At 47.4% G+C, this 22,277-nt stretch overlaps 1 protein-coding gene across 2 annotated transcripts in view; it reads left to right on the top strand.

Moving 5' to 3' along the window:
* The first annotated feature begins 451 nt into the window (after window positions 1–451).
* MNT (MAX network transcriptional repressor) overlaps window positions 452–22,277 on the top strand; it is a 204,073-nt gene continuing 182,247 nt past the window's right edge. Inside the window, exon 1 of one of the 2 annotated variants that reach the window (XM_086954513.1) lies at window positions 452–886. In XM_086954513.1, the coding sequence (XP_086810639.1) occupies window positions 814–886 (73 nt within the window). In that variant the 5' untranslated portion in view covers window positions 452–813. The remainder of the gene's footprint in view (window positions 887–22,277) is intronic. The other variant, XM_086954512.1, reaches the window with a different exon arrangement.

Genomic DNA, 22,277 nt, shown 5'->3' with positions numbered 1-22,277 from the left:
TAGTACACAAATAACACTATACGTCTCAGAATGCACTGAATTGTTACAGGCAACTCCAGGACTCGGAAAAGGGTATCCAGGTAACACTCTCCCTGTGTTGTAGTTGGATTATAGTTACATCTGAGATCGGGACCATAAACCTATTTTGCGTGTTCAAGTCTGGGGAAAAACCTAAGACAGCAGACTGCAGGTGTGCTTTAAATAATCCTATGTCATGGTTTGTCTTGTATATCTTGTATCTCTTCCTTGTGGGACTTTACAACTTGTACATTTGCAAATTTTTTCTGTTTGTATCTTTTATGAAACTCATGTCATCCTAAATCCTTATTTATCGCAACTGATTCTTTTGTAAAGCGCTCTGACACCTTCGGGTAATGTTCGCACTATATAAATTCGCATTAAATAAAATACAAAAAATAAATAAAAAATCTTCTGGTTTCCTCCTTTGCAGAATACCTGGAAATACTTGGAGTGTTTGCTATGCCGCCCCCACATCCCTTTACCATCCCTTCATACCCCCTGTTTGAACCCCTCCCCTCGTCGGCTTTGAGCAGGCCTGTTTTGCACTTTCGCTGCCCTTGTTGTGGAGCGCCTGCCCACTCCATGCCAGGTTTTGTCAGCACCTCTCCACTCCCACCCCTGTAGCCCAGCGCTCCGCCCTTACTCTCGCCTGGGCTTTGCCCCTCCCCGGCTCTCCTTGTTGTGCTCACTCCCCGCCATCTTGTCGCCCTGCTTTGCGCTGGGCTCGGGCTAAGGGTTGTGAGGAGGAGCCGAGGCCGCTGACTGCACCCGGGCCGAGCAAGCGGCCCAGACATGAGCTTGGAGACCCTATTGGAGGCAGCCATGTTCTTGGAATGGCAGGCCCAGCAGCAGCAGCGAGCACGTGGTAAGGTGGGGGCTCCGTGGGGGATGGGGCAGTGTCAGTGGGGTTGGGGAGGGGGCTTCTGGGTGCAGCATGACTCGCCCCTCAGGTCTAGACTAATCCTCCGCACATGCAATGAACGGAGGCTGCAAGGATCTGAATGACTGCAGACACTGCAGCAGTGCATTGATGGGGAATACTTTCACTGTGTGTCTCAACCTTACAGAAGGGGTCGTTTCCGTGCAACTGTATCGTCAGTGTGAGGGTGCTCCACTGCAGTAGTGCACTGGCGGGGAATGCTTTCACTGTGTCTCATCCTTACAGAAGGCGTCGTTTCCGTGCAACTGTACCGTCAGTGTGAGGGTTCTGCAGTGCACTGGTGTCACTGCGCGTCTCATTCTTAGAGAAGGGGTCGTTTCGGTGCAACTGCCGCCAGTGAGGGTGCTACACTGCAGCAGGGCACTGGTGGGAAATGCGATCACTTTGCGTGTCTCTTAAAGAAGGGGTCGTTTCCGTGCACCTCTACCGCCAGTGAGGGTGCTACGGTGTCCTGGTGGGGAATGCGATCACTGATCTTAAAGAAAGGGTTGTTTCAGTCCAACTGCACCGTCAGTGAGGGTGCTACAGTGCAGCAGGGCACTGGTGGGGAATGCGGTCACTGCGTGTCTCTTTCTTTACCGTCAGTATGAGGGTTCTACACTGCAGCAGTGCACAGTGGTGGGCAAACCTATGCTCCAGTGTTTGTCCGTCTTAGAGAAGGGATTGTATCCGTGCAACAGTGCCCTCCGTACGAGGCAGGGAGGAGAGATGGATCTACACTGCAGTGCCTCCGTACAGTCGGTGTTCTACACTGCAGCAGTCTCCTCCTGGAGGCGCACCCTCCCTCCGTACGAGGCAGGGTGGAGAGATCGGTCTGGTCTACACTGCAGTGCCTCCATACAGTCTGTGTGCAGAGCACGCTGTAGCTTCCTCACTGAAGTGTGAGGCAAGCCCCTCATTTGGTGGCATTGTTTTACATTGTAGCAGGGCGCTTAGAGAGCATTGTTTTACGATGCAACAGTGGGAACTGAGGTTGTGATTGCACATTGCAATGTCCTCCTCATCAGAGGGTGGGGGTTGCGCTCCACTGCGGTACCCTTTTAATAGGGGTGGGGGCTTTTATTCTTCAGCCGTGGAATCTGTATGTAATTAGGGTCACAGCGCCACACTGCAGTAGTGTCCCCGAGCGAGGGCATGTTCCACACACCAGCTTCTCTCAAGTGGTGTGTTACTCATTACTCTGCACTGCAGCACTGCCCCCGCATCGGCGGCAGCATTGTTCCGCACTGCAGCAGGGCTTCCCGGGGGCTACACATAGTGGGAAAGGATCTTTTCACGCTGCAACGACGCCAGCCTCGGAGCTGCTGGAGAATCTCATTGTTGCACAGTGCAGCCGTGCTTTCGTTGGGGTGGGGCGGATTGAGGCACACTGCATCCGTTGTGAAACACCTCACAGTGGAGGTTCCTTCGTTGTTCCTGCCGGCGATGATGCTTACGTGCTAGCCTGCGTGTACTTGCATGGCTCCAGCCATGTCGCTAGACAGAAGGCGCCTCAAAGCCCTCCCCCCGTGCATACTCCCCGATCTCCAAGGCACGGCTCTTGTAGTGTGTGGGGTCAGTGTGACACGCAGCGCCTGGCTCCACCCGGGTCACGTGCCTCCCATCACGAGGCGGCCGGAATGTTGCCACAGCGGGTTTACAAGGCATTGTGACGTGTGCAACCCCGCCCATGCCACGTGCTCGCGGGTCCCGCCTCCTCGACCGCCTGCTCTGCAGCGAGGGAATCCTCAGCCCTTCCGCATCAGTCACTGCAAGTTCAGGCTCGCGCCGCGGGAGCGCGCGGCCGGCGGGCCGACTAGTGCGGTGACGTTCTCGTCGGCGGGTGGACATTCAAATAAAGGGCCAGTTTACTGCAGGGGCGCACTGGTAGACACTACAGATTGCAATCTATGGCAACGGCTCTTTCCAGTGGGGTGCTGTTGTCTCAGACAGATGACTTCCCTATGCAGGGCTCCGCCCTTTGCAGTGCTGTCATTACATATATACACCAACAGCCATGGAACCTGCCAGTTGACTAGCCCATAGGCAGATGGGCATCAGATGGTCGGTCCAAATCAGCCTGTTCTTTTAGATGGACATCTTTCCTCAAAAAGCAGGTGTGCCCTGCGCCTAAGTATTAAAGGTTCTTTCACAGCAAGAGGTAATTGTGAAAACATTTATATAGCGCATGGCTACCCGGAGGCACCCCAGTGCTAACAGTAGCAACGGTGCAATGGTCACTCAGTTAGGAAAGAGAAATGTTTTCAGGGATCTACAAAAGGAAAGGTGGTTGGATTCTGTACGCAGGTGGGAGGGAAGGGAGTTCCAGAGTCTGGCAGCGTTGAATGAAAATAATCGGCCTCCACTTCTGGTCTTCCTGATCGTAGGGATAATGGCCAAGTTCTTTGTTTTTGAACAAAGGGATCGGTTGGGCTCGTAAGGCTAGATAATACTATGAAGAATAGAGGGCCCAGTTTTAAATAAAGATTCATGAACCATACACAAGGATTTGAACTTAACTCTCTCCTTAACTGGCAGCCAGTGAAGGGATTTCAGGGCAGATGTAGCAGAGTGGTATTTAGGAATGCCCAATAAGCGTCTTGCTGCCCAGTTTTGAGTAGTCTGTATTTTGGAGAGAGTGGCAACAGGAGCACCCAAATAGAGGGCATTAGCATAATCCAGCCTAGATAGAACCAGAGCCTGGACCATCATTTTCCTAGCCTGAAAAGGCAGGAGAGGAAGGACCTTCGGGATCATTTTAAGGATCCCGTAGCATAAGGCAGCCGTCTTCCGAGCCTGAGTTTTAAATGTAAGTTCATGATCGATCCATACACCCAAACTCTTTAACTGGGTCTTAGGAGTGGGGAATGGATCCAATGAGGTAGGCCAGATTTCATTCAAGTCATGGGGAGGTTCATTTCCTAGGATCATAACTTCACTCTTTCCCCCATTCAATTTTAGGAAAGAGACGCTCATCCATCTTGCAATTTCTTCCAGGCACAGGCTAAGGCAGGGAGGGAAATTTTCCGCTCTATTGAGCCCAATCACCAGTTGCGTATCATTTGCATAGGTGACTAAGTGAACTCCTAAGGGTAAGACTGCCTCAGCGAGGGTGCAGGTATAAGCATTAAACAAGGTGGGGCTTAGGGAAGATCCCTGCTACACTCCACAACGAAGGGGTGTCCGTTTGGAGGTGACTTCATTGTCAAAGACTTGGAAGGATCTGTTGTTCAGGAAAGAGTGTAGCCATGCCAGGGCAGTTCCAGTGATACCTAATTTACTGAGCCTATGGATCAGAATCTGATGGTTTAGGGTATCAAAGGCCTCGCTGAGGTCAAGAAGGAGGACCACTGCGGTGCCACCGGAGTCTACTATCCTTCTTGACTCTTCCACTACTGAGAGAAGGGCTGTCTCCGTTCCCTGTAGTAGGCGAAAACCTGTCTAGGTCGATGGAGAAGGTTATGAGTCTCCAAGTAAGATGATAATATTAGATTGAAATATTTTTCGGTAATTTTACTTACCCCAGGGAGCAAAGAAATAGGGCGATAATTTCCCAGGTCGGAGGGATCAAGACTAGGTTTTTTTAACAGAGCCTTTACCATGGCTTCCTTCCACAAGGGAGGCACTACCCCTGAGGAGAGTGAGATGTTAATAAGGTCTAAGATGACAGGCTAGACCACGACTGGTACCTGTTTAAGTTTCCCTAAAGGGCCAGGATCCTTGGGTGAGCCACTCACTCTTCACCTTGAATAGGAGGCTTTCTAAAACAGACATCTCCATTGCCGTGATTATGTACAAAGTGGCCTGGTTGCAAAAAGATAGGGGAGCTAAGGAATTCTTTTTGACGGAGGGTAATAAGGAATAGATAATTTCAATTTTGTTCGAGAAAAACTCCTAGCTTATCACATTGAACTCCCGCAATATCAGGGGCGACAGGTGGAGGGGGAACTTTGGAGAGAGTTTTAACAATACTAAAAATCTCACGAGAGGAGTTGGGTGCTGCTAAGATTTTATTTCCATAGTAGTCTGCCTGAGCTGCCTTGATTTCGGGTTTATAATGATGAATGCTTTCTCTATATAATTTTTTCTTATCACGTGAGAAGCTTCTCCTCCAAACTCTCTCGAGTTTTTTGCAATTTTGTTTCAGGCCCCGTAGTATAGCAGAATACCAGGGTTTTTGGGTGACCCCTTTTGTTTTTGATGCTTTTTACGGGAGCAAGAACATCTAAGGATTTTTGGACCCAATTGTTAAAATTGTCATTGCCCGTGACCACGTTTAAAGAGGGCGCTGGTTTAGTTTCTTCCAATACTGAGGTCCATTGTTCGATTGAAAGTTTGGACCAAGGACACCTTTTTGAATGCGTTGGGAATTTACATGGGGCTAAATGGGGTGGTGACCAAATGAGAGGAATAAGAAAATGGTCTGACCATGGGACAGTAATGGGTTTCCCTCCAGATAGATCCTCTAAATTCGAAAAAATGGGGTCTAATAAGTGACCCTTTATAAGAGTGGGTTCGCTAATTTTTTTAATAAGATGGAAGGCTGCTAAGTCCTTAGTAAGTTTGTTAGCAGATGTCTGAAGAGGGTCATCAAAATGGAGATTAAAATCCCCCAGTAAAGTGAAATTGGCCAATGAACTAGCAAGGTTTGCAGCCAGGTCTGGTAGTGAGTTACAGAATTCCACTGAGGGACTAGGGGTTCGGTGTATCAGGATACCGGAGAATGTGAGGACTGGAGAGAACTCAATAGAAAAGGCAGTATTCTCACAGTCTGGGACTGGAATGCCAGTCAGACGGCAAGTTAAGCCATGTTTATAAATGATGGTACCTTCGCTTTTGGCGCTTGCTCGAACCAAGATAACTTATCATCGAATCTGTTTCCCCAAGTAGTCACAGAAATGGACTCTGGTCAGGCAACTGCCATTTATTTTGAAGGTTGTCTTCAGGGGGTTCCGGCAATTTGCTATCATAAATTTTGTTTTCATTTTATATATCACAGGGTTTTTCTTGGTGCAGTAGGTTTTGAAGCAGCCCAATAATTTAGGCATTGACAGTTCGTTGTAGGAAAGCAGGACGGCATCATCTGCGTATAGTAATATTGGAATTTTATTCCCCCAATGAAAGGGACGTCCAATATTATTCTGCCAACATTGTTTATGAAATGATTAAATAAATAGTAAGAGCACCATGATGCAACCTTGTCATACCTGCTTTCTATTGCACAGTTTGGCATCAGTTATCCTTTTACCTTGCACCCAACTGAGGCTGTGTTGATTTGATGTAGCATCTGTACAGCCTTCACATGGTCTCATAGGAGTTTTATATTGTGGAGAGACTGCCATAAGTTAATCTCTATCGACAGTCAAATGCTGTCTTAAGATCTATGAACGTTGTATTTTTTATAATGACTTGTTTATGATGCATATTGTATATCAATGATTGGCGACTGTATTATGGGCTTTCCTGAAGCCGGCCCGGAGCGATAACAGTGTATTATTAACCTAAACCCAGGTTTCCACCCCGGAGGCAACTGTCTTTCCATAAACCTTTCCAGCACTGTCAAGCAGTGAGCTTTGACAGTAATTAGCTGAATCGTTCTGTGGCCACTTTTTATGGAGGGGCACTATGACTGCTGTTGACCAGGAAGCTGGGACCTTCACCATTATCCAATCTGCATTAAATGGTGCTGTTAATACAGGAGCCCACAGAGATGCCATACTCCGAAACATATTGCTTGGGACACTCTCAGCCCCTAACCTTATTTCGCTTTTGGGAAAAGATGGGTATTCAGATTTCTTCTTCTGTGAGTTTATTTGTCCGTTTCCTACTGTTGGAGGCAACTGCAGGCGTGAGCCTGTCTTGCTCTTGAAATGAAGTGTCCTTACTTTGATCAGGGTCACAACTCGGTAGAGACAGATGGTGCTACATTTTCGTATATTGCCCCTAAATGATTGACCCATTCGGTTGAGATAATAACTGAGACTAGTATTGAAGGCCCTTTGCGACCCCAGTTGACCTTGTTCCAGCAGCCGGTATTAACCGTTTCTCCAAGTACATTTTTAAGGGCTTCCCATGCTCGTAGATGGGTGTGCAATTAATTTTTTTATGTTTGTTTGATACTGTTAACCATCAACTTATGGTCCAAAGCCTCAGTGAAGTAGGGGTGACAGGAGTCGCCCTGAGATGGCTGCAGTCCTTTCTCAAAGACAGATCTTTTTCTGTCTACGAGGAGGATGCCGTATCAGAGCAGATACCTCTGCAGTGTGGAGTCCCCCAGGGATCTTCTTTAAGTCCCACCATGTTTAACAGCTACAGGTCTGGCAGATGTGGTGCTTCCGTGGGGGATCCACATTGTCACCTATGCGGACGACACCTAGCTAGTGGACTCCCTCAGTCAGCAAGATGAACAATTGTTACTTACCTGTAAACAGATGGTTCTCCAGTATTGGTGTCTTTCATAGAATCACATGCTTGAATATTCCCTGTCGTCGAAGTGGAAGTCCAACGGTAAATATCATAGTAATAAGATGCTAATAACATAAGTAAGTAAAAACATAACACATAAAAAATACACAGTAGAATGCATAGAAATACCAAGACATAATTCCTACATAGGAATACATGGTAGAGAGAAAAAAACACTTGCAACATATCCATGTCATTATATTAGTCCAAACTGCAGCCAATCGGGCGCCAGCACCCCTCCAGAACCTTGTCCTCAGAGCTCAGTTCCTCATATTTTCGTAGCACAGAAGTGACAATAGAATCTATGAGGAGAAGAGAGCCTCTGAGGGGAGGTGGGTGGGTCGCATGTGAATCTATGAAAGACACCAATACTGTAGAACCACCTGTTTAGAGGTAAGTAACAATTGTTCTTCTCCAGTATTGGGGTGTCTTTCATAGATTCACATGCTTGAATAGAATAGTGAGCAGTAGTAGCCGAAAAAGGCTTGAAGAAAACTGTTGTAAATGGAAGTCCTCAAGCCACGTATATTTTAGGTTACTTTATTCAGGTTGGGTTTCAGGTGAGGTAATTAAGATGATAATGTAAAAGACCCACCAGGAGTGACCTCCTTGTCACTCAGCCTGCCTGGTGCCAACTGCCAGTTGAGGCCGGGCAAAGCCCCCAACACTCCATGATGTCACCAAACATTCTAGTGGTGACATCATGTGAGTCACAGTGAAATCCCATGGGCAGAAAAGAGACAGGCTAAATATAACAACAAGCATTTACAATGCAATGGTTTTGCCTTTGTTAAAGTTTGAGCTATTGGCATTGCTCTTGACAATATTTTTATTTATGTTTTTTTTAACATAAATAAATGGCATTGTCATTTACAATGCCACTAGCTTTATCTCTCGCAAATGACACACACAAACACCCACAGAGAGCCCCCCAACACACACTCAGAGGCCTCCCCACACACACACACCCACACAGAGCCTCCCACACACACAGCCACACAAAGCCCCCCCACACACCCACAGAGCCTCCCCACACACTGCGAGCCCCCCACACACACTGCGAGCCCCCCCCACACTGCGAGCCCCCCCCACACTGCGAGCCCCCCACACACTGCGAGCCCCCCCACACACTGCGAGCCCCCCCACACACTGCGAGCCCCCCACACACTTCAAGCCCCCCAACACACTGCGAGCCCCCACACACACTGCGAGCCCCCCACACACTGCGAGCCCCCCAACACACTGCAAGCCCCCCAACACACTGCAAGCCCCCCAACACACTGCAAGCCCCCACACACACTGCAAGCCCCCACACACACTGCAAGCCCCCACACACACTGCAAGCCCGAGCCCAAGCGAAGTTACAGGCAAATCTAAGGGGGTCACGTAAATGAAAAGGACGAGAGTTCGTAATGATACGTGTATTAAGCACACAAACGCACTGGAGAATGAATAAAGGCAGTTACGCAGGTGACACTGGAGAGTGGTAGGAGAAGGTAATATAGTGTCATATAGTGACATGTAAGAACCTCAAGTAGTGCATGGTCTAAAAACAGTCTCTGGGAGAGAGAGACCTTAGTTGAGTCTACATAGAAAGAGGATATTAATATCGTGTGTCAATAACACAAGAAGAACCCCACAAAGGTGTACAAGTCACAGAGGAGGGCGGGGGGGGAGGAAATCATGGAAGAACCGCTAGTCGGAAGGAATGTAAAATGATGCACGTTTCACCTGCTGCGCTCTGTGGATGTCCAGGTGCTCTTCGGAAGACACAAAAAAAGAAAAAAAGTACGGGGTGATTATCAGAGGACGAGAGTGCGAGCGGCGTGATGACTGACAGTGGCAGGGGGTCTTACCTTGGTGGCGACTACTGGATACAAAGTCGGCCACGTGGTAAAAAGTACAGTAAACGACCAGGGCACCCCGTGCCAAAGGTGGGAGTACTGTACTGGACGGGTGCGTCCAGAACTATTCGAGGCGACCTGGGAGGGAAAATAAGAATGAGGTCAGAGAGAGATAAGGGGCTACTGCGGTCAGCATCGGGTGGACCAGATGGCTCTCACCTGAGTCAGAAGGTCAGAAGACGCATCCGGTCCGCGCGTCCATGTAGCGAGATCCGGGTAATGGACGTGTCCCGGCGCCCCTCCCTTCTCTGCGGCCGCACTCACCGGTACTTGGACGCTGCAGCTCTTCCTCACCCGGTCTCGCTTCTTGGGGCCGGGTGCTCTCACGGGCGGCGGCGGGGCTCCACTTCCACCATGGAGCCCTGTCGGTGGGTGCAGCTGCTTCTCCTTGTCCGCGCTGGGGGGGCGGGACTTCGCTGCAGCTCTTCCTCACCCGGTCCCGCTTCTTGGGGCCGGGTGCTCTCACGGGCGGCGGCGGGGCTCCTCTTCCACCATGGAGCCCTGCCGGTGGGTGCAGCTGCTCCTCCTTGTCCACGCTGGGGGGGGGGGGGTGACTTCCGGGTCGCCCCCTCAGCTTCCGGGTCGTCGCGGGCAGCGCGGTGGCCCGTCTCAACTACTGCAGGCGGGGAGTGAATTCACCGAGGGGTGGGCTCCCTCGAGGTGAAAATAAACAATAGCGGCAAGGTCCCTGGGCACCTGCCAGGGGACAATTTAATTACAAAAAAAGCGAGGTGAGCACTCGCTAGGGCAGAAAAGCGCTATGAAGCGCTCGGGGTGTTTTTCACGAAACTCCCCGGCCCCGAGCAGGAAGGCGGGTGCCGGCAATGCCGGACCAGATTCGGGGGCGTTCCCGGCTTTTGGCTGACGTAGCCAAAAGCCAAAAATTCTCGGGAACGCCCCCGAATCTGGTCCTGCATTGACGGACAAATGTCTTCCAATGGCTAGCCTCCATTTATGGAGCTAGCCAATGGAAGACAGGGGCGGATTCCAAGCTCCATACTATACTCATTAGATTTTCGCCTGCGCGAAAAAGCTTCGCAGAGCGCCGCTTTCGCCAGGCAAAACCTAAAAACCATGCAACAACATGGAAGAACACTCCATTGACTATAATAAAGTCATGCAAGTAATAACCATAAGCAAAATAACCTTAATGGAGGAAGGCAATAGGCTCACCTTAGTTAAAATGATTGTGAAGCACTACCTGTCCCACTGCCTTATCTGCGTCTTTGATGGCATCCAGGCAGTAGTGTTCCGTGAACGTGTGCCTGCTGGACCACGTGGCCGCTCTGCAGATTTGATGAAGCGGCACACCGGCAAACAGGGCAGTCGAAGATGACATCGCCCTGGTGGAATGGGCCCTTACGGAAGACTGAAGAGGCCTGCCGGCTTGCTGATGGCAGAAATCCAACGTGCAATAGTTGGTTTGGCAACAGGACGTCCCTTGCGCATGCGTCTATAGGCAATGAATAGTTGATCAGACTTGCCAAAAGGTGCCGTCCTATTGATGTAAAATTTAAGACTTCTTTTAATGTCCAAGGAATGTAGGCGTTGTTCCGCCGGAGATTGAGGATTGTCAAAGAATGTTTTTAAGAACACAGGTTCGTTAATGTGAAAGTCGGTAGGTACTTTAGGAAGGAAAGTAGGGTTGGTGCAAAGCACTACACAGTCCGATTTGAATTGGAGAAATGGAGGTTTAATGGTGAAAGCGTGAATATCGCTTACTCTTCGAGAGGATGTCAGATCAAGGAGAAGGGCAACCTTCCAGGTGAGAAATTTTAAGTCCGTTCTGTGGATGGGCTCGAATGGTGCTTTCATTAGTTGAGCCAGTACGACATTAAGATGCCAAGTGGGAGGAGGACGCCGAATGGGCGGAAACTTCTGGAATAATCCCTTGAAAAACTGGCGAATGACTCTGGAGGAGCAGAGCGAGCTGGAACCATCTTTACGGTAGCAGGAAATCGCCGCCAAGAAGACTCTCAAAGTGGAATGTGAAAGTCCTGATTGAGCCAGTTGCAGAAAGAACGGAAGAAGCTGAACCGGAGTGGAATGAAGAGGATGAATATTGGCATCTGCGCACCAATGACAAACCTCTTCCACTTGAGTTTGTAGGTTTTGACTGTAGACTGAGCTCTTGCCTGAGCGAGAATGTCCCCGCATGATAGTGAGATATTTAAATGGGAAAATTCAAGGTGCCCAGGTTCCATGCTCACAATTTCAGAGACGAGGGGTTCGGATGATATACTTGACCCCGTCCATCGTGAGGAGATCCACTCGAGGATGCAGAAGTATGGGCTCGCACTGGGAGAGAAGTAGCTCCGAGAACTATGCTTGTCGAGGCCATCTGGGAGCGATCAGGAGGATGTGGCAATGTTGTCTCCGCATCTTCCACAGCACACCAGGAACTAGTGGAATCGGAGGAAAAGCGTAGGTTAATAGATTGCACCAGTTCATCAAAAGGGCATTCCTGCACGATCCGGGGTGGGGGTGCCAACCTGCGTAAGATGGGCATTTCCGGTTCTCAGGTGTTGCAAAGAGATCCAAGGGTGGATGGCCCCACCGTCGAAAGACTAGGTCGAGTGTTGGTTGGTGTAACTGCCACTCGTGGGTGGAAGACGTGGATCTGCTGAGGGAATCTGCTAGGATGTTGGAGACTACTGGCAGATGAATGGCAGTCAGGGTGATATAGTGACTGATTTCCTAATCCCAGATCGACTGTGCCAGACGAGACAAGAGAGATTTGGTTCCGCCCTGCTTGTTGACATAGTACATGCTGGTCGTGTTGTCCGTTTGGATAAGGACTGACTCCCCCTTGATCACAGGATGGAACAACTTAAGGGCTAGAAAGATGTCCATCAATTCCAGCCGGTTGATGTGCCAAGAGCGCTGAGGCAGAGTCCATTTGCCCTTGATCGACAGACCTTGAAGGTGAGCACCCCACCCTTCTAAGGATGCGTGCGTCGTCATCGTGAGTTCCGGAGCGGTGGTGAGGAAAGTGACCCCTGCTGCGATGTTGGACTGTTGCGCCCACCACTGGAGAACCGCTTTCAAGCGAGCGGTGACACAGACTATGTCGTTGAAGGATCCGCTGACTTGACGCCATTGCCCGTCCAGTTCTTCCTGAATAGGGCGAGTTTTCAATCTGCAATTTGGGATCAGAGAAATGCATGACGATGTCATCCCCAGAAAGGACTTCAAGATCCGGACTGAAACGGACTGTTTTGCGCAAATACGAGCCTCGAGGCGGAGTATCTTCAGCTGACGCTCGTGAGACACGAACGCTTTGGTTACGGAAGTGTCCAGGGTAGCGCCCAGAAAGGTTCTACAGAGAGCTGGGACAAACTGGGACTTCTCGGCATTGATGGAGAGGCCGAGGGAGCAGAAGACCTCCTGACAGCGTTGAGTGTCCTGAACCAACTGGCTGCGAGATTGAGATTTGAGAAGGCTATTGTCCAGGTATGGAAAAATGTGGACGCCCTGGAGCCGCAGATAGGCCATCACAGGAGCTAACACTTTCGTGAAGACACAAGGGGCGGAGCGGAGGCCGAAAGGCGGCACCCGAAACTGAAAGTCTCTCCGTCCCACTCGTAAGCGCAAGTACTTTCGATGACGTGAAAGAATTGGCACATGAAAGTAAGCATCCTGGAGGTCGATGGTGATCATGTAGTCGTCTTGGGACAGAAGACGCAAAATCTCCATGAGCGTGAGCATACGAAAAGATTGGGATTTGAGATATTTGATCAGCGCTCGTAAGTCCAGAATCGGACGCCAGTCTCCTGATTTCTTGAGGATAAGGAAAAAAACGGGAATAGAACCCCCTTCCTCTTTGAGACTTTGGAACCACTTCGATGGCGCCCTTCGTAATCATAATCCAAATTTGTTGGAACAACTCCTTGAGGTGGGGTGGAGGCGGGCCGGATGGAGGAGTGGGAGGAGGAATCTTGACGAACTCCAAAGCATGGACCTTCGCTACAATGTGCAGAACCCAGCGGTCTGAGGTGATGGAGGACCATTTGAGAAAAGAACAGGGAGATTCGACCTCCAACCTTTGGGGGGGAAGGCAAGTCATTGTTGTTTAGAGGTAGATCCTTTATATGCAGACTTTCCTCTATAGGATTTGGAGGACTGCTGACGGGAGGACTGCTGCTGCTGGGAAGAGTAGCGCTGATTGCCCTGGTTATAGGAGTATTTTTGACGAGATCCTCCATGAAAATTGCAGTTTGTGCTGCGTCCACGTGCGCCACAAAAAGGTTGTTTACGGAACTGTAAGGTCCCTAAAGAGCGAGCAGTGTCAGTGTTCTTTTTAATGACTTGGAGAGCCTCATCAACATGTGCCCCAGAGAGTGACTCTCCATCGTACGGCATATCCAGGATCTTTGCCTGTACCTCTTGACGAAATGAAGTGCAGCGGAGCCATCCCTGTCGCCGCAACACAGCTGCCTCTGCAAGCTGTCGGAAACCAGTCGATGCGATGTCCACTGAGCAGTCCATGATCTCCTCAGCTGCTCTCTCTCCTGCAAAATTTTCAAGGCCTCAGCCCTGGAGGGCTCCGGGATGAGGGATACAAGGGCAGCCATGTCAGACCAAATCTGACGATCGTATCGCCCTAGAATCATTAAAGCTTTCGCTGCTCTCGCCGTGGTAGAGGCCATTGATGAAAATTTCCACCCAATGGCGTTCAGGCGACGACCCTCCCGATCTGGAGGAGCTGTAATAGGTGATGCTGGGTTCCTTGAGCGTCGCCGAGCAGCTTGAGTGACCACCCAATCAGGCTTCGGCTGCGAAATCAGGCACGCAGGGGAACCAATGGGTGCCTTATATTTCTTTTCTAGGCGAGGCATTTGCGCAGGGATGGTATTTGGTGTCTGCATAAGTTTCAACCCTTCGTTCCATATGAAATCAATAATGGGGACTGTATGGACCTGCTTAAATGGCTGATTCTTAAAATCATACAGGAAACAGTCCTCTTCTCTTTGGGCTCTTGGCAGTTTAAATCGTTGAGCCGCTCTGTCCATTAACTGATGGAAGCTGGCAATGTCCATTGGTGGGGAATCCCCAGGTGTCACTGGAGGAGGGGACGGCGTCTGGATTTGGTAGTTGTCCCAATCGACCATGGTGTTGTCGTCTTTGTCATCATCCTGGACTTCGCCCTCTTCACGATCGGGGCGAACGTCATCCTCATCATCGGCATAGACAGTAGTGTGTATCCGAACTGACGTCAGAAGGTGGTGGTAGCGGATCTACAGGAGGAGGTACTACAGGCACAGGAGCTCGCGGTACTGGCGAACCCTGATTGGATGGGGGAAATCGCCTGTTCTAATCCTCCAACATATATTGTAGGTTAGAAAGGAGAGACAGAGGCAGTGTCGCTGTTGGAACCTGCACCGCTTGTTCTTCATCCTGAAAATAATTTCCTTCAGGTTCCTCACCATAGTCCTGGCACTTAATGACTAATTCTGAAGGACTGTGTACAGCCCCAAAAGGGCCAAAGTCTTCCTCTTCTGAACCAGAGTCCTCTTCAGAGCCAGTGGCAAACAATGACGAAGGTGGCTGCTTGTTGTCTTGAATAGACAACTGGTCTACCGGAACCTGGCGACGCTGGTATAGTGGTACGGCTTTGGAAAGACCAGAACCTGACGTTGAAATGGCAACGATGCAAAAGAGTAGGTAGTCACCGTTGACGAAGACGTCGTTGACTTAAGTGATGATGACGGCAGAAGCGACGACGAGGAGGCAGATGAGGATTCCATCGTCAACGGTGTCAGTCGACGGCGCTGTCCTCGACGGGTGTGGCGTCGATGAGGTCTTCAACGTCGACGACAAGTGGTCGTCGACGATAATGACTATGTAGCCGACAACAAAGCACTCGTCAACGGGATCAACGCCGAAGATTTTACAGGTCTCGTCGATGAAGATGTCGTCAATGACGAGTGAGTTTTCTGTTTCTTTTTCGTCGACGAGAGGATAGGAATAGTCGATAAGACCGGTCTAGAGCCCATAGACCTCTTCGTCGACATAGGTGACGTTGACGTAACCGTCGTCGACGTGCCAGCAGCAGATGTCGTCAAAATACAGGCTCGCAAAGTCGCAGCAAATTGCTATAGACTACTAAGGATGCTAAGGAAGATTCTCCCCCTTCTTCCTTTTGACGCCAGACGTATTTTGGTCCAGCCACTCATATTATCTCGCCTTGACTATGCGAATGCAGTCTATTTGGGTGCTCCACTAAGATACTGCAAATTGTTCAGAATTGTGCAGCTCGCCTTCTAATGAACACGCCCAAACGTGTCTCAGTCAGACCTGCTCTTGGTCAGCTGCATTGGCTCCCCATCCAGGAAAGAATTAGGTTTAAGGCTATTTGTATTGTCTATAAATCGATTTCCGGAAAGGGTTCTTCACTGTTTCAGTCAATGCTGCAATTATACTGCCCCAACAGAACTCTTAGATCCAGTAACAAACGACTACTCATTGTTCCTATGATCAAGCGGTCATGAACTGGGGGTTGGCGGTTTTCCTATAATGCAACCAAGTTCTGGAACCAGCTTCCAGAGTATCTATGACTGGAATCTAGTTACCTTAGATTTAGGAAGCAGCTTAAAACCTTTCTCTTTCCTCCTTCCGCTTAAAATCTTCCTCTTTCCATGATCAGATTAGGTGTGCAAGGTGTCCCGATAAGCGCTGGGATGCCCTTGGGTAGCCATGAAATATACAAGTGCATAGTCAATTGGTCTCTTGTATTCATGTGGCAGGGATTTTAGGAGTGCTTCCCCCTCTTCCCAAAGGTGCAACTGACATAGAACTTTTGATAGTGCCTGCTTCATTTTTGCACATTCATCATCAAACCAATCTACATTTGTTAGCGATTGGTTGAACCTGGCTATTTGTAGGTCCTACTGCACCATCTCCAACAGAGTGTTACTTTCATCAGTGTTTAAAATTTCTCCACAGTGATCAAACTTGGATTATCCTTGTAGGCTTGGTTCCAGTGAGTGCGACAGCCCGTTATTTATTTTAATTCGTTTTTTATGCCATGCACTTTTTTTCCCACCAGATTGTACTATGAGATTAGATTCCCTGCCACTCTTCTGTGCTGCAAAACCCTAGAAGAAGTGGAAGAGAGAGGATACATAAAGTAACAATAGATCATGGTGACTCAATTTTCCTAGTTATAGGCATGTCGATAATTTAGTTCAACAACTCCTGGTTGATTAATAAATAGTCTATTAGGGTTCTCAATTGCCAGACCTAAAGGTATTGGTGTGGGGTCGTCTGAAAAGTGCAGCCATTAAGTGTGAAATGATTGTTCTGGATCAAGAAAGTATTGGATTCCCTTCCCCCTTCATGAAGATAGTAGCGGCGGAAACCAAGGCAAGAAAAGAGACTTCTAGGCTTGCACCTTTGCTTGATCTTTCAAAGATATATCTGGTCTGTTATTAAAATCCCAGTATATAAGAACAGAGTGAAAGCAGTGTCCTTTCTTTATACTGATCTCTTCTTTTTGCTAGCATTAGTGAGATAGAAACTTAAGTTTTAATGTTTCTGGATAATCACCCTTGTTGACTAGTGGCATGTAAACATTGAAGTTCTGGATCAAAGCACAGTGGGTGATTTCCAGATGTTGGATGAGGATGAGGATTCCATTCCTCGATAAGCTTTCTGCACTCACTGAGACCCAAACTGTTAAACTGCCTTTCGGCCTTCCGCAGATTATGTAAGATTTTATAAGTGATCCATTCTTTGTCCTCAAATTTAAATTCCCAAACTGCAATATTCCAACTGATTAAGCTCACCTACGTGTTTTTTGCGCAGTGGGATGTGCCGTTATCCTATAGAAGAAACCTTGCATTTACTTGCGATTTCAGTCCACGCCTGCCTGCTACTGGACCCAGGTTGTTTATCACTCTTAATAATTACCTCGATTTAGGACATTATGAGAGCCTCTTGAATAATAGATTGATGTGAATTGAATAATAATGTTATTGCCGCTAGTATAAGATTAGGAGTCACAAATTCTGGAATTTGTTAGGATTTTGACTCCCCGCCCTATTCTGCTGGCTTGGAGGCTCAGTTGAAAGTACAGGCTATTCATTAGATTGATGTGTAAATGCCCCCCTGATGGGTACATTTCACCATCTAGAATAAACGATACGGCTGGATGCTTGTGGTAGAAGCTGTTTGATTCTTTTCCTGATAAGAAGCCACTGCGGACAGTCACTGGTGAAACACAATTACACCATTTGCGGGCTCTTCATGACTGATCATACATCAGAGCTGCTTGCTTTTGGGTAGATCTTCATATCAGCAGAACCCGGCCAGGTATTTTAACTCCTTCACCTTTCTGATCCTGGCTAATTCAAGTGGTCGGGGAATCGGGTGAGTGGCCATATTCATGATGACATTTGGAATAACTGACAATTTGTCGGTTTGGGTTGTCGTACCTGTTGCTTTAGGGCCCACAAGCTCTGATGGATTCTCCTCATGGGTCATTAGCCCTGCTGTGTTTGATGAGACACATAGGGGAATAGGTTTCAGGGGAAATTCTCTTAGACCTGTTGGGAATCTCTGAAGGGGACTATGCTCCTTGAAATCAGGCTTGTATTTGAGTAGTTAAGCTGGATTCTCTATATATCTGTTGTAAAGAACCATTACGTTCTTGGATTCGGAATTTTGTTTGGTTGGGATAGGTTCAGTTTCGCTTTGAGTTTATTTGAGAGAAAAGAAGCCTACTATCCTAATAAGTTGTCGGGGGTCAATCGTTTTCCACACAATGCACATTGAGTTTTGTCTAGTGGTTTTTTGAAAATGGAATATAGGCGGACTTTAATAAAAATGTTCTTTCTTGGGATTTGGCCAGTTGTTAGCTGTGGCTCCTCAAACCTTCCAGGGGCCTCATCTCCTTATAAATATGTCTCTTTTAATAGATTGAAACGCTGAGCCCTGGACGGGTAAGAAGTTGAAAGGAGGCTAGCAGTGTTGTTGGTCTGAGGAAGGCCGCACCACCATATGTAGTGACTTCTTGCACTCCTTGATGATTGATTAGATTACTAAAAGAACGTCATCTAATTTAGCTCAAACTGTCGAGCAGTTTTAGGATTTTTACCGTGGGCTTCTTTTGCCAAAGGCGTCTGACGCTGCAAGTTCCATAGCATTTTCTTCTATTTCGCTGCAACATTAACCTCTATGTTGCACATAATTTTAATTTGCATATACAATTTAGAGGAATGGCAGTTACAGCCCCAGCAACAATATCTAACATGCGGCACATGGGTCTCATGACAGTAAGAATGGGTTGCACATTTGGAGTTTCTGAGATGTTCAAGAGGGAGTTATATTGCCCCTGCATTTATGGCTGGTATTCCTAGACAGAGGCTTTGGGACCAAGATGTTTTTAGAACCCTTGCAGGCTGGACATAATTGAGGGAGTGTCCCCTGCAGATTATATAAATCTACCAAACCTAGGGTGGAATCAATCACATCCTTTTGATTAAAAGCATATGGTGAATACTGAGGAAGAGAATGTAGGGCTGAAAGGGATAGGAGAGTCCTCCGGCTCTGTGTCTAAACCATGGCGATGGCAGTAATCTGTGTCTGAACTGGGGCCAAAATTTCCTGGTGAAGGTCAGAGATATTAATCTGGCGTGGCTGGAGGCCTTGGTTGAACTACAGGGGGACTTACTCATCTACAGGTATACCCATCAACTTGTTTTATTCACAGGGTACCAGGAACATGGTTAAAATAATATTTTGAGGTTTTTGTTGAATGCAATTGTTCAACTAAACTTGCTGTGATTTTGCCAAATTGCTTGATGTGTGATGAACGCTGAGTACACACCGTAAGCAACCCACCACCTGCTTCTAATAGGCTCCAGAATGAAATGATCCACATAAAAAAAGAACACAAATTAAAAAAATAAACAAGACATCACCTAATGTTGCTTGAATACACCAACCTGTCCAAAGCAAACGGGAAGAAAGGGAAAGAAAATGGAAATTTGATTCCCAACAATCAGATACATGCCAAAAACCGAGCCCACATCGCCTTCGTTTCCACAACAGGATCCATAACAAACTAGGACAGAAGGCGCTGATCGTTAGGTTAAACAATATTGTTTTCTAAGAGGCACCACGTGTGTTCGGTTCTTGTAAAATAAGAAATGTTCACAGACTTTCGCTAACACATTTACAGACTCAGATCCAATAGTTCAGACAAAAATTAAATGGGACTACAAGTCCCAGTTTTCTGATGACGTTGCCGTTATGATGTCATCATGGTCGCCCACAGGAACTTACAGCCCCTATGTATACTGTCTCTCGAAATCAGTCCGGCACTCAGCGGCGGACAAGGAGGCGGTGCTCGTACTTTGACAAAGTAAGTGTGTACGTGTTGATATGGATGATTGATATGGCAATAGGAGCCTGCACGAGAGGGCTGGTATGAGAAAGTACGCACTTATATCATCGGTGGCACCGAGTCAGAACACATTATGTAACCAGGATTGCATACTTGGTTTACCAACCATGCAAAATAACAAAACCCCCCTTGCCGCCTATAAGACAAATTTCTTAAAGTTGATGAATATAGTCTACAACGGTAAGTAAACTACAACCCGAAAAATGTGGCTACTCGATACACTTTATTCTCATATTACAGGAAACAGCCAAACACCAGCTCTAGACCCGCATACCTTGCCTGCAAGGAACACTTTATCAAATTACGGTAGGGTAAAAACAGAATTATACGAGCACCCTGCTCATCTCTAAACAAACAAAAGCAACCTATTGCGTTGGAACTACATAGGCATTTCCTGAGTGTACATGGTACAGAGTACTGGCCTCTGGCCGGAGCTTTCCAAAGAATTTAAACTGACTCCTTAGAGACACTAAGGAATTGGTATAATTAAAATAGATGGGTTGTGTGATAGGAATGGAGTGCATTATTTCACCCTAATGAATGTTTTTCACCTGCAAAGTGTGTGACAATAAGACGTCCCCATTCTCCAGGACCTCATGAACTTTGAAAACTTAAAATCGAGGGTAAGCACACCAACTTGAATGAATGTTTTTATCCCACATTTGTCACCTAACAATTTGTCCACAATGGTTGAATGTTAAAAATGTATTAAATTGTAGGATATAGCCATGATAGCTAATGGGGTGGTCCTTCGAACTAAAAAACATTTTTCAATCAAACGGAACAGTAAAAGAACTTCTCTGTAGATATAGCAACAATAAGAATGTTATACCTGCACTGAAGACATTTGGCAGCACAATTCTCACTTTTGTACCCCCAGGGAGGTGTCGCCCCCCCCACCCCCCCCATCACCCCCCCCTTTTCCTTCTTCCTTGCGCTTAAGGCAAGACAAACATGGACCACCATAATTCACGAAAATGTTTATAGATAGAGACCAAGTAGATAATTAGGAATTTCAATTCCTATAGGGAAATACGTATACGGTTCATCTTCAACCTCTCCGATCCTTTTGTCTTGTAGGAAATTCCCAAGAACAGAGACAGGTGAGAGCCTTAGGCCTCAATAGTTTGCATGCATAGTCAAGCAGGGATACACACACAAAGCCCTGACAAAGGCCCAGACCCGAACGGGCTCTAAGCAGGAGTCGAAACATGTTAGCAAAAACACAGAAGGTTTAGTTGAACAATTGTATTCAACAAAAACCTCAAAATATTATTATAACGATGCAAGCGGAATTGTCGACAAAAGACCTGTGTTTGAGAGATGAGGCTACAAAGGTGTAGAGAGCATATGACAGTCCAGAGATCATGGAATCTCCTCAAATGGCAAATAATGGATGAGTGAGTGTCTTTGATAGACCTTCTGCCCCTTACGGACTAAATCTTTTCACCTCATATGTCTAAACATATGTGCACGTTTTAATCCAGATGCGTCCGAGAAAGTTGTCACTCCTATTTTAAAAAATGTAATTGTTCAACTGTTTCTAAAGAAACCAAGCTGGGGTGACGGCGTTTTGCATAAATCTGACTGGCATAGATGATTTTGCAGCAATGGAACAACAAAAAACACTTCTGGTTCTAGGCCAGTCCAGACAAGATTTGCAAGAGGGCAAAGACTTCAGCTATTTGCTGCAGACAGGCCTGCACGATGAATGTTGATGGTGATATGGATCGCCCACATTGAAGCATTTGACTAGATAGACCACTATTAGGAGACGCTGAGACAATCTTCGATACTACAATGTGCTCAAGGATTTTGGGACTAAGCTGTCTTGACTGAGTCGTCGCTACCACTTTAATGGGGCAACGTCTTTGCTCTCTGTAGTGGGACTAGCTAATGGGGGCTTCCGCTCCACCATCTGACCCTCAGTTTGGAACAGACAGCTTGTTTACCAGTACCACACTTAAAACCTGGGTTTGAAGTTTAATAACAACCTGTCTTTCTAGAGATAGCCGCCTCCTGGCAAAATGTATTCACCGACTAAAAACCGGCATACCTCAAAACCATCCAGGTAAAGTGGCACGATTTTGATTGTATGAATGTAAAGTTATTAATTTAGAGCTTCCTACTGAAGCCATAAAGCATGTCTGCCCATCTCCGATCTAAAAAGTGCAGCATTTAAGAGTTCAAAAGAAGACGTATAATTAGTTCTTACACAATATGAAATAACGTGATTTGCTGCAGAAATCTCCCCATTGAGTTTAAGACTAAGCTTAACACTATATAAGGATCTATGTAGTTGCCTGGGTTTACATAATGTGGAATGACCTCGCAAATCAGGGTGTGCAGAAGTAGAGCCCTGTTCCAGTTTCACAAATGTCTTCGTTTTTTGGGGGAGACCACAGGCCTATAACCAGCTTTTCAGTTCCAGTCCATCCAGTGGAGGCTGAAGATTTGAAAGGAGTTTTCTGCAGGAGTTTGCCTCAGAACACTTGTTTCTGAATTTGTGCAGCAACAAACCTGTAAGGTGTCATACGAGTGTGCCAAGTTGGGAATATGG

This window comes from Lissotriton vulgaris, chromosome 2_1, assembly GCF_964263255.1.
Source record: "Lissotriton vulgaris chromosome 2_1, aLisVul1.2, whole genome shotgun sequence".
NCBI classification, from domain to species: Eukaryota; Metazoa; Chordata; class Amphibia; order Caudata; family Salamandridae; genus Lissotriton; species Lissotriton vulgaris.
Note: the sequence above shows the minus strand (reverse complement) of the source record. Positions and strands in the feature narration are given on the sequence as shown.